This window comes from Prosopis cineraria, unplaced genomic scaffold (genome assembly GCF_029017545.1).
Source record: "Prosopis cineraria cultivar Desert tree isolate PC_DT_omini unplaced genomic scaffold, ASM2901754v1 PC8, whole genome shotgun sequence".
NCBI lineage: Eukaryota > Viridiplantae > Streptophyta > Magnoliopsida > Fabales > Fabaceae > Prosopis > Prosopis cineraria.
The window spans coordinates 17,732,514-17,745,868 of NW_026555339.1; the positions used below are offsets into that span (position 1 = coordinate 17,732,514).

Genomic DNA, 13,355 nt, shown 5'->3' on the forward strand with positions numbered 1-13,355 from the left:
AGCAAAAAAAAAAAAGAGTGATCTTAAGCTCCCAAACACTCAGTAAATATCCCTAACCTTAGATTTGGCATCTATTTAGGTAGATCTAAATTTTAAACTTCTCTAATTAAGGCTTTAGGCTTGGTATCTAAACTTTTTGAATCTTTTTGCTAATAAATAGTTACTGTAACGAAGTTATATCTATTTTGAAGTTTTAGAATGATATATATATATATATATATATGAATTATTTATCAGATTTGAGGATTCTTAGAGTAAAGTTTGAGCTCAATTAAGGATTTGAAATGAATATATAATGACCCTAAATTTTACATTGAACAAAATTTTCTTTCAATAGATATTTTATTTAAATAAGATTTATAGCATATAGAAATTGGTAATTTAGAGGAATTTATGTTAGAAACTTTCTTGAGGGTCCAAAGTTTAAATTTTTTTGAGCAAAAGTTTGATTTTAAATTTTAGAAAATTTTTGTGCTCTTTCTTATAATTTTTCTATGCCCTTTCTTGTAATTTTTGCAAATATTTCTTGGATTAGATTTTATCCTTTTGTGAGAAAGAAAAATAGAGCATTTCCTTTTCTTATCTTCATTGACTTAGATCTTTTTTCTCTCATCACTCTCGGTATTTTCTCCTTACCTTCGACTTGTTCTTCTTCTCACTATTGGTCCACACCTCACGTTACTAGTGCGTCTTTGCAGCTAGAAGAGTGGAGTCACTGGAATCTCTTCGTTCTTTGCTGTCATCTCTCGCTTCTCTGTTCAGGTTGGGCTTCCGTATGTGTATGTGTGTGTATTTAGCTTCAATCCTTCTTGCTTCCTAGTTGCTAAATGTTTTGTATATGTGTATACTAAGCCAAATTTCTTTCCTTTCTTGGCTGCAATTTTTGATTTTCTTCTTGCTCATTTGAGCTACAGATTAGAACTCTTCCTTCTTCAATTTCTTCTTTATCAGTATCGACCACCTGCTGGTTATGAGCTATCGCTGCTGCACTTTAGGATGAGGTAAATCGTTGATCCTCTCTTTTCCTTCTTCAATGGAAACAACAACACAACATATTCTCTTCTTCCTTCAGTTAGTTGATGTGGTCCCTGTTCATTATTATTGATGTGCTATTTTTAGTGAGGATTGAAGTGTGATTTTGGTTGGCATTAGAAATTGCTTGATTATGTTGAGTTGAGTATACTTAATGAAAGTAAAAGTTTGGAAGTTGTAGAAATTCTTAGTTACTTATCTTATAATTTTGTCAATTATAAATGCTTGCCCTCAAGATAATTGTAAAAGAAGTATGAAAGAAGAAATTGGTGAATTAAGTGTTGTTAAGTTTTCATGTTATAGTTTGAAGGAGCCTATGTAAATTTTGGCTCAAGTTATTAATTAAAATTTTAAAATATCAAAGTAAGAGAAAGGAATACATAGGATGCTGGTATGATATGTTATTAAATCTAAAGAAAGCATGAGGCAGGTTGATACGAGTTATTATGACATGGGTTGAGAATAGGTTACAATAAGATATGATGATGAATTAAGAGTTGGTAAAGGTTTAACTAATTCAAGAATATCTGAAACATCATTAGTTATAATATTATCTTTAATATTGTTTGGATTGAATTTAAATGCCAACCAAGTACTTGAAAAATTATTTCATGAATGATTTTAGTATTATGATTTATTTGTTAGGAAAGTAAGGGCATCATTAAATTAAAGTGAAAAAGTTAGGAGAAGTACGTTTTAATATTTTTGAAAAATTCTCAAGTGAGTGGGTAGTGTTTTAAATAAAGTGCTAGTAAGGTGTTTATAAAATCCTTTAGTTAAATTTTACTATCATTCCTTTATAAGTTGTACAAATATCATTGTTAATCCTATTTTTTTTAACAATTGTCTAGATAACAAAAATATCTTGATTTTACTAGTGATTATATTGTTGATAAGTAATGGTTGAAATGTACATATGATAAATGATTTATTCTTTAAAAGTAGTTTAATTATAGAATTCTATGTTGATAAAAAATTTTATGCAATGATATATGTATGGAGAAAATAATGATAAATTTAGACAAAGGAAAATGATATTTGAATAATGTTTAAAAAAATTTAAAATTGTTTTCTTGCTCCATACATGCTTGATTTTATTGAGGAGGACTGAGTTTATAACGTTGAATGCTAATGGTAGTCCCGTTAGGCCTTAGCGTGCCATGGTACACCTAGCTAGCAGAGTGCTTTTAGGAGGTATTAGCCCCGTGCGATGGCTAACGCACGTGGAACAGAGGGACAGTTATTAATGAGCATTGCACTCACGCTTGTTTTTCGTGGGCTTCATGCCTGCGCTTGATTCGTGGCTCTTGCCGCTCTTGTTTTGTGATTTTCAGCCACGCTTGATTGATTACTTACCCTTATAGACTATATGTTTACACTTGATTGGTTATTTACTCTCGTGGATTGTATATCCATGCTTGTTATTCGTTCTGATAAAGCCTTCCTAAATTTGAATTTAAATTTTTATTTTTCTATTAATTCTGTAAAAGTATTTTATCGAAATGCACTATTATTGAAAATTTTAATATTTTATGAGCTATTCAGAATTTAAACATTTATATTATTCTAATAGCATTGTTTAATTTCACTGTTATATTATTAGGAAAACTTGTTATCTATCATTAGCTTAGGTATATGTTTCATTATTTTATGAAGTTATTTTGAATTAAATTTATTAGTTACTATCTTTACAATTTTTTTAAGTTATAATTTTTTTATAATTAAAGGGAAAACTTTGCCAAAATTTCTACAAAATAGTGAAAACTTTATAAATTTTAAATTTATATGTAAATTATATTGTTACTTTAAATAAATTTTTGGTAATTTAAGGCTTATAGAATGTGAGTCTATCTCATATTCTGTGCCAGTCACACCTTAAATACTAGGGTGTGACATAATAGATGTTTAAAATCAATGTTTTAGAGTAGTGAAGAGTTTAATAGAGATATAAATAAATATGGAGAGACTAGTTCATATAAAAGATTAAGATGATTGGGGGATCTTTAACTTGAAATTTAGTTTAAATTAATTCTATGAGATCTATGCACATGTCACTTGTACCCTTATGGGTTGCATACATTGACTTTATTGCATTACTGTGGGCAAACGGATACCATAAGTTGTTTTATCTAGATTCTTAGAAAAGAAGTAACTACATTTGTTTACTCATGGTTTGGTCTTCAATCTGGGTTGTCGTAGCATAATCTAGGTGCAACTTTAATGTAAATGACATGATCCTTTTTTTTTCCCGATATAGTAAACCAACTTTTTTTCTGTGTGATATAATAATAACTTAGTGTGATATAATAATTTTTGGTTTAGGCATTCTGGTGAGACAATTAGTCGCCATGTTCATCAAGTTTTGACAGCTACCATTGACTTAGAAGAAAAATTTCTTGCTCAACCTAATGGCTCAACCATCCCTCCTGAAATTGAAAAAAATAAGAAATTCTACCCATATTTTAAGCATTGTGTTGGTGCTATGGGAACACATATATGAGTCAAGGTGCCTTTTTTAGATGCTCCTAGATACCATGGTAGGAAGGAACTCTAGACATAGAACATGTTAATAGCGTGTACATTTGATCTAAAGTTCACTCATGTGCTCCCTAAATGAGAAGGTACTGCATTTGACTCAAAAATCATTAAAAATGCATTAACACGAGAAGATAGGCTTATGATTCCTGAAAGTAAATATTTTACCAATTTTGATAAAGTTTACATTTGTGATTGTAAAATTATTATAGTAATTATTTTCCTTTATGATAGGTAAATATTACCTTGTTGATATTGGATTCATGTTAACAAGAGGACTTATAACACCTTATCGAGGAGTCCGCTATCATTTGAAAGAATATTTAAAATGGAATCCACCCTTAAATTATAAAGAATTATTTAACCTTCGACATGTAGAGTTATGCAATGTCATTGAACATGCTTTTGGTGTTTTTAAAAAAAGATTTGCCATTCTATCTAATGCAATTGAACTTAAATATGGAATCAAAGCATAAAAAATGATAATATATGTATGTTGCATTCTTCATAACTTCCTTATAAGTATGGACCTTATTGAAAATATTTTAAAGGAAGTTGATGCTGCCCTTATAAGAGAAAACCATTCGAATGATAATAACCGTGCTCAAAGAGGTGACAATAATGAGGCTGCTCGAGGTGAGCTGATTAGAGAAAATATAGCAATCAGATGTGGGCAAATTATTAGGAACATTTGGATGCTTTTGAGGATGAACTTGATGATTGAAATTTTATTTCTCAATAAATTAGAATCTGTTGTATTATTATAGACATTAAAATATGTTGTATTATTACATTGACTTTTATTGAGTTTAATTGAGGCTTGATCAGACATTGAAATTAGTTGTTTCATTGACTTTATTTGCCTTGTATTATTTGTTTAGTTAGACATTGAAATTTGATTAGCTTTTCATATTGGGATTGGTATTATGTAATTATGTTGTTATGAGATAGGATGGCGCTAAACAATAATAAGGAGACATTGAATTAGACAAGATTAATGGATGATGCCATTGTTAATGCTTTTATGACTGAATATAATGAAGGCCATAATGTTAATGGCACTTTTACCACTACAACTTATGATAATATATGTAAATATTTCAGTGCTTTATTCGGTAAACAAATTGACAAGGAAAAGGTGAAAAATTAATGGAAGACTTTAAAGAAAAACTTTTCAGATGTACATGACATTTTCAAAAGTTTGAGTAGATTCACTTGGAATCCAACAACTCAAGTATGGGATGCTGAGCCTGAAGTTTGGGATGCATTAATTGAGGTAAATTTGCTACATATGCATTGATTATATTATTCTCTTGTAATTTTCTACATATTCATGGCTATACTTGTTTAATGGTCTTTTAAAATGGGAAAGTGTACATTTGCAATTGAATTACTTTTTACCAAATCAATTCAACATGCTATTTTACTTGTTTCAGGCTAAACCTAAAGCAACGTTGTGGAAAACTACTCTTTTTTCAAACTATGAAAAAATGATGATATTATATGGAGTAGATAGAGCTAATGGAGATGAGGGGGAGACAACATGTGAGTAGGGAAAGAGACGTCATTCTTGAGAAGAAGTCACTGAAACTATCAATGATATTAACAACTTTGTCTCATAAAATAGAGTCACAATTAATGTTGAGCTTAATGAACAAGAAAACTCATTGGGACAAAAAAAAACTCACCTGACTAAGAGCACTCACCCACTATTAATAGTGCATGTAGCAAGAAGACAAAGAGGGTGTCTAAGGAGAAGGAGGCTAATCTAAATGAGTTGACAAGAGTAGTGTTAGCTAGGGCTGTGCAAAAGTCTTCCAGTCCTGTCTGGTCCAGTCCAACTTGAGATGGTCTCAGTTTTGTTCGGTCCGTATAAACACTAGTCCTTCATGACCAAAAAGACTAAAAAGACCAGACTATTTCTTCGGGTTGGACTGGACAAGAGACTAGGCATTCGGACCACTTGATCCAGTCCAGTCCTATTAAATTTTTTATTACAATTATAATTAATTTATTTTTGACAAATGTTTGAAGTGTAATTGATGCCGAGGAGATGATTGTATGAAGATTTGTTAAGTTTATTTTTAAATTATTATTACAATATAGTGTTGTTGAATTTTATTGAGTGCTGTTTTTGTTAAAGTTATAAATTTAAATCATTTGGACTATAACAGAAATATTTTTTTCTTATTGTTGGAAATTATTATGAATTTATTATTATAAGTTTTTTATTATCTTAATTGAGTTTATTATATTAAAATGGATTATTGCCTCTCATAGAATAAAAAAAAAAAGCTAAGTGAGTACTAGACTGACAGGACCAGTCTCCCAGTCCTATGGACCAAGTCCGGATTTGTTAATCTTCAGGTTATTACTGGACAAGACCAGACTATGAGTTGCCTAATCCAGTCCTTTTCATGAAAGAGACTGGACTTCGAGTTAGGGCAAAGTCCAGTGCCGTCCTGGTTTTTGTGCAGCCATAGTGTTAGCTATGGCTGAGGTAATTCAACAAGGAAATGTGATCATGGGATGAAGTTTCAAGAAGGTGCCACAATTGTCAAGTGAAAAAATTTAAAAAATAATTGAAGAGTGTGGGATTGATGCTGTAAGATTACCTGACATATATTGATTTCTTATGGCTGATAATAATATGCTTAAGGCAACAACTCAATGTCCAGCATCAGTATGAAAGGAAGTGATAATGAGAATGTTTTATTTTTCTAATTAGATGATAACTTTTGTATATTTTGTTAGCTAGATGCTCAAAATGTGGTTCTTGAGCATTACTAATGATTTTTAATATTTTGTTAGATGCTCTTGATGACAATTATATTTTGTTAGATGCTCTTGCTCATTATATTTTGTTATTAATGATGACAATTATTGATCTTAGTATTTATGTAAAAAAATGATTATGGTGATTTAAGGACTAGCATTGTCTTGTGCAATTATTGAGGGTATAAATATAAGAGGAACGGCTACCAATTGTCTTGTGCATTTATTAAAAATTTCTTCTTTTTATCCGTGTTATGCTAGCATCATTACCTCCCCTAGTTAAGTTATATATGATCCTCAATGTGTGCATTTTTACATATACAAATACAACTATACTCTTACTAGACAATCATTGAATGAAATCATTAGTTTCATTGATTTAATATCTAGTTTAATTTACTGATAAGATTATTTGATAGTATTATTTAATTTACTTATTTGGGGAGAAGAAGTAAAACAATGATAAGATTAGGGTGATTTTTAAGAAAAAAAATTATACAATTTTAGCTTATATGTAAAATTGATTTGTGTGACAAAAGGTTAAAAAATAAAAATATTTTTATACAAGGGTATAATGGTAATTTAATTATTACCTCCCCTCCCTCCCCTTCTAAACCAAATAAAGGATCATTAAAAATCGTTCCCCTCCCCTCCAACAAAACCAAACAAGGTAACTTAAAAACTCTTCCCTTCCCTTCCCTTCCTTCCCCTCGAACCAAACATAACTTTATTCTAAATAGCCATTTGCATGGGAGGGTTTAGAATGAATTGAAACCTTAGTTTTATGTTTAGGATACTATATGCAGGTTTGGTTTTGTGCATATCTGTTGATGATGGAGACAATGCAATTCTTATCTACTCACAAATAAGCATGAGTTGCTAAGTCAACTCTTCTATCCATATTCACCCACAAGCATGACATAACATGTCATGTTTGCTCACGGACATGAACAAAGAGCTCAAAATCTTTGTTCTATCTCTCTTTGCGAACAGACGTGACTCACACTGTCACGTCCATGAATAGACATCCATAAAATATGTTTTCTCTTCATAAAACCCTTCTAAGGCATTTTATCCCATTTCAAGGCATTCCTGAGGTTCAAAACAAGTTCTAGAGGACTTTTTTGGGAGGAGGATGTTACAATGTGCACTTCTGGCCGTAGAGGAATGTTGAAGGCAAGGAATTGCCCTTCATCACATGTCCATTGCCAAACAAAAATTGAACATGCATATCTTTTGCTGAACATGTGCCAATAATAGTTGTGTAAATAGGGCTAGTAAGCCGAAATAGAGAGAGAAAGCAAAAAAAAAAAAAGAGTGATCTTAAGCTCCCAAACACTCAGTAAATATCCCTAACCTTAGATTTGGCATCTATTTAGGTAGATCTGAATTTTAAACTTCTCTAATTAAGGCTTTAGGCTTGGTATCTAAACTCTTTGAATCTTTTTGCTAATAAATAGTTACTGTAACGAAGTTATATCTATTTTGAAGTTTTAGAATGATATATATATATATATATATGAATTATTTATCAGATTTGAGGATTCTTAGAGTAAAGTTTGAGCTCAATTAAGGATTTGAAATGAATAGATGTTTAAAATCAATGTTTTAGAGTAGTGAAGAGTTTAATAGAGATATAAATAAATATGGAGAGACCAGTTCATATAAAAGATTAAGATGATTGGGGGATCTTTAACTTGAAATTTAGTTTAAATTTGTTCTTTGAGATCTATGTACATGTCACTTGTACCCTTATAGGTTGTGTACATTGACTTTATTGCATTACTGTAGGCACACGGATACCACAAGTTGTTTTATCTGGATTCTTAGAAAAGAAGTAACTACATTTGTTTACTCTCTAGTCTTGATTGAATGGTTGGAGCTTTGATTTACATATGAAAGATTTATTTATTTACAATATATATATATATATATATATAGCTAAGCATGTAACCCACGCTAGTATAATAACTCCTAAATTAAGCGATGTCACCTACGAGTATGAGGAATGTTTTTGGGAACCTAAATAAATTGAATGAAATAAGAGTATGTTTTTGTGTGGAGATAATTAAATCCATGGTTTGGTCTTTAGTTTGGGTTGTCGCAGCATAATCTAGGTGCAACTTCAATGTAAATGACATGATCCTTTTTTCCCGATACAGTAAACCAACTTTTTTTTTCTGTGTGTGATATAATAATAACTTAGTTGATAATATTAAATACTTTTGTAATTATATATATAAACTATAATTATAACAAATGAATTTGTTATTATATATCATCATAAAAAAGAAAAACATATATTTCAAACAAACAAAACACTCTGAGAGTTTGACACTCTTCATTACTGCAATGAAGCCAATATAGTTTTGTTGTTCAAACTTTAAATGGAGATGGAAGCCAATGCATTGGGTCGGTCCTTCGCCTTGATAGCGTCATATTCCTTCAATGTTACAGCATGAAAACGAGAAGGAGAGTGAAAAGGAGAAATAAGAGTTTCATATGAGGGCCTATGAAAAAATGCATAGGAATACCGATTAGCATCCCTACTCACTGTGACACGATGTAGCACTGAAGTGAACCTTCCATTAGATAATATCTCAAGGATGTCACCAACCAGAACCACAAAAGAATCCGGATCCGGGCAAACGGGAACCCACCCGATTCCTTCTTTAAAGAACTGAAGCCCACTTGTTTGGTCTTGAGTTTGGACTTGGCTTCGGGTTTGGGTATAGACTTGGGTTTGGTGGAGGAATGTGATTATTGATGTATCTTTATGTTGTGCTAAACCAATGGCTTCATCTGGGTCTGGATAGCTCGGATACAAGTTCATTCGAAGTGTATGGTTATTGCTCTTAACCCATTTATTCTCTTCATCACGTACCCCTAATAACTCCAATATCACACATGTGACCTTCTCTGCTAATTTCTTCAATTGCTTCTGAATTTCCTCTATTGTTTCACTGCATGTGTCCGCAAAAATATTCAACAACAAAATGATATATAAATGTATCTATAAGTATGTCACACATGCATGTAGATTGTACATAGTCGCCAGGCTGTGTGAAGAAGTTTTAGGGCATAAGATGAAATTATTTAAGAGGCCTATTATACATTCATATATTTTTATATCACTTTTCTATCTTTTTTATCAGAAAAATTAAATAATAAAATTTTGTAATCAAATAATTTTAATATTTTACTTTTAATAAATAGTATAGATGTTCTATTTAATTTATTTTATAACATGATTGATGTTAAATGAGATTTAAGTAATTATAATTTTGAAAAACTCCTTCAGAAGTAACAATAAATTTTTATTGGGAATATATAATTAACATTAATATTTAAAATAATGGTGGGTTATATAGGGTATAACCACCCAACAAATTCTTAATGAAAAAATATAATCAAAATTAAGGAAAAATTAAACATAAGTTTTGTGGAGTAGACTTATTTATAAATAAGTCTCACAAATTCAGAAATCACAAGTAGGTCCCTTGAAACTTGAGTACAATTTGAAATTATGGTAAAAATTATATCAGTCAAATAATTTACAGCTATTTTGTTTGTAATTTATAACCATAATTTTAATTTTTTACAACTATTACTTTAATTTTTTTTAGTTGAAATTATTGATGAAGTAGTTTAACTTTTTTAATAATGTATGATTATTTAACTATTTTCAGCTGTAAAAAGTTAAAATTATAATTATAAATTGCTAATGGAGTAGTTGCAAATTAATTATTTGATTAATGTAATGTATTTTAATAGGGATATTATTTTTTTTGCAACATAATTTTAAATTACACTCAAGTTTTAAGAGACTTCAAAGAATTTATTTGTGAATGAGTTTGTTTTATGGGACCTAAATGTAATTTTTCTAAAATTAATGCTTAGCAGAAAAAATAGTGATTTCCCATATAGGGTATAAGTAAACATTTTCTGAAGCCTAAGAAGACAGCCTTAATAGCCTAATAGCATGCACGACCTTGATAGTAGCTATAAATAATATTATATATATATATATATGTAGACATACATACCAGAAACGTGCATTATCATCATGATCAGGAAAAACTTTTTTAGCATCATCATAGGAAGAACCAACAATGGTGAAGCCTTCATGCCACATGACCTTGGAGAAGAATGGTGAAATGTTAGCTGAACCATACCCAGACTTAGCACCAGGAGACCTTAAGGCTTTTGCCTTTTGCTCAGTTGGGAGGGAAAAGAGGCGTTTGATCTCTTCGTCCACATCATTCAATTGAGATAATGGTATTCCATGGTTCTTTAGTTGAAAAATACCCCTCTCTTCACATGCAAGTCTTATTGCTTCCTTGACATTCGGATCCTTGAGGTCCACAACGGGCATGGAATCTGGTAAGCTCTTTGTTGAAGAAAAGTCCATGGGAATGTTTTTCGATGCTTCAATGGAGAGATCTCCAGCTATTTCAAGGATCTTCAATTTGATTATGTTTTAAGAATATTAAAACAAGTGCAATCAACTGTTGGAATAGTCAAATCACCAGTGGAGTATATATATACATACAAGAAGGATTGGATTCGTCCCTCTATTGATAGCTAATACATGTATATACACACACATTAATTACAATACATGTATCACATAAGTTTCATTAATTACATGCATGCACCACAATATAGTTGGGCTAAGACGAGGCTGACCCAATGAAAATAATAAAAAAAAATAACAGCTAAAAAAAGGAGAATTTGGGCAAATGAAATGATGGGATAAATATAAAAGAAAAATTTTTAAATTTGAACTTTCCAAATCTCATTTGGATGTTGAGCATAATGACTGAATCAGGACACAAACAAAAATTATCAGAGTCTCGTCTAGTCCCATGAACTCCTTTAAAAATGAGTGGGACATGTATGTTTCACAAATGATTTTAATCAGCCTCGACAATAATAGACCAAATTTATAATATGAAGACAATGATTTACATAATTTTGGTTTTATGTATATTTATCTATGAGAATTTTTCAAAATGTATGTTATTCACACAATTAAAATAAATATTAAATATATAAATATATAACCAAATATATATTGCATGTACCAACTGCAATAAAGATGCATCATGCATGTCATTTTAGATAGTGTTGAATTGGATCCTTTCTTGGTACAATAGGAAGAAGATGAATCACATTATTTTAGGTATATTATCAATGAGATTTTTTTTGAAGGTATATAATTCACTCATTTAATAAATATAATCAATAAATAATATACAATGAACAAAATCTTTCGTTATCATTCTTCCATGAGTCATTTCCTAAACCATCTACAATTCTACATATGCATATCACTATTCAAAGAATAATTAGAAGAAACCCAGCGCAAATGCATTGGATACGGTAAGTTTAAAATATTAATATCCTGCAAATCAAGAAAATTCATTGTTATTATTTTTTATGAACATAATTATTGTTATTAATTTGCACGACAATGTATTTAAGGGTCCCTTTGTTCAAAATAAAAAAAAAATGATTATTGCCACGAACGACATCGCCTCGGTGGCATTGTTCTCGGTTAAATTCCATTTCAGAAATACTATACATTCCTTTTATTTATATACATTAAATAATTATTATTGGTATGATTTTTTTTTAATTTTTGTATTTTTCACGTCAATTATATTGTGATTACTGGTTACCGTAGTGTCCAGCTGACCATGACTATTGAAATTTGGAAGTGTCTCGGTGACAAAAGAATGCATGTTTTTGCTTTTCTTTGTTAATGGATAAATCTTAATTGGGTTAAATAACAGTTTTGCCATTAAATTATAAATCTAAGACTGTATCTTCGACCCCAAACCCTTATTTTAATGCAATATTCTCTTTTAATATTTAAAAATTATGCAATGTTGCACATACTAGTAATAAAAATTAATTTTAATTGTTAGTGGACAAAATATATAAAAAAAGATTTCAAAAATTAAAGAAAATAATCAAAAAATTACTAATAAATATCTTATAAGAAAATTAATATAAATTAAGTTTCTTAAATTACAATAAATATTAAGAGACAAATATTATTTTTTATCAAAATACTATTTTAACCAGTTACTTGACAGGCTATCAAGTCTTGTCATCATTACTAACAATAAAACCGATAAATAAAACTATTATATTTATTTTAACAATATCATACTAAAATATTAATAATTTATTGTACATACATATAATAATTGATATATTATTATTATTATTATTATTATTATTATTATAACAACTCGTAACACACAATTTACAAATTAACTTATGATACTTATAATTTCTCCAAAAATTACAATTTAACTAATGTATTCGTGATTAAAAGTAAATGTGATCTTTTACAGATAATAATAATTAATTTTTTTAAAAATCATTCTTCTATAAATTTGAGATATACTAGTTAAACTGTTAATTTTTAAAAGAAGAATTATAAATTTTGGAAAAAATATTTATAAATAATAATAATAATATTTAAAATATATATTTAATGTTTAATACAATATTATTAAAAAAATACATTTTTAATTACTTATTGGTACTAGCATCAACAATGATGATCCAATAATTATCTAGTAGCCTGTTAGAGCCAAAATTAAAACTTAGTCTTTTACATGTAAAGGAAATAGCATTTGTCTTTTGGTATTAATTTTCTATTTGTTTGTAATTTTGAAGTTTTTTCTGTAATATTTTTGGACTTGTTTCTTTTGTGGTAATTTTGAGGATATTTTTTATAATTTTCTAGCTAATTAACGATTTAAATTAACATAAAGGTAGAGGTAATATTACACCTTTTTAAATATTTAAGATATATATTATACTAAAAATAAATTTAGAATCTTAGGTACTTTTGAATTTATAGTTTAAAGAAAATTGCTTTTTAACTCATCTTAATTTAAAGATCATGAGCAATTTTTTTTAGCTTCATCACAGGAAGAGCCAATAAATAATGGTGAACCATTAGTTAAAAAATTAAAATTGTATCTCCTCCC

The 13,355-nt window shown here is 29.3% G+C and overlaps 1 protein-coding gene across 1 annotated transcript; it reads right to left on the reverse strand.

Moving 5' to 3' along the window:
• Positions 1-8,725: 8,725 nt before the first annotated feature.
• Positions 8,726-10,753, reverse strand: LOC129317411 (gibberellin 3-beta-dioxygenase 1-like). The gene is made up of 2 exons (XM_054961741.1): positions 10,389-10,753; positions 8,726-9,305 (listed from the first exon to the last, which is right to left on the reverse strand). Exons 1-2 carry the CDS (start codon positions 10,751-10,753, stop codon positions 8,726-8,728), a joined length of 945 nt encoding a protein of 314 aa, XP_054817716.1.
• Between the last annotated feature and the right edge of the window lie 2,602 nt (positions 10,754-13,355).

Bases quoted from the DNA above. Each gene is read 5' to 3' on its own strand.
- LOC129317411 (XM_054961741.1), bottom strand. From the start codon at position 10,753: ATGGACTTTTCTTCAACAAAGAGCTTACCAGATTCCATGCCCGTTGTG. The intron at 9,306-10,388 runs GTATGTATGTCT...GGACACATGCAG, and splicing joins GATGATAATGCACGTTTCTG to TGAAACAATAGAGGAAATTC.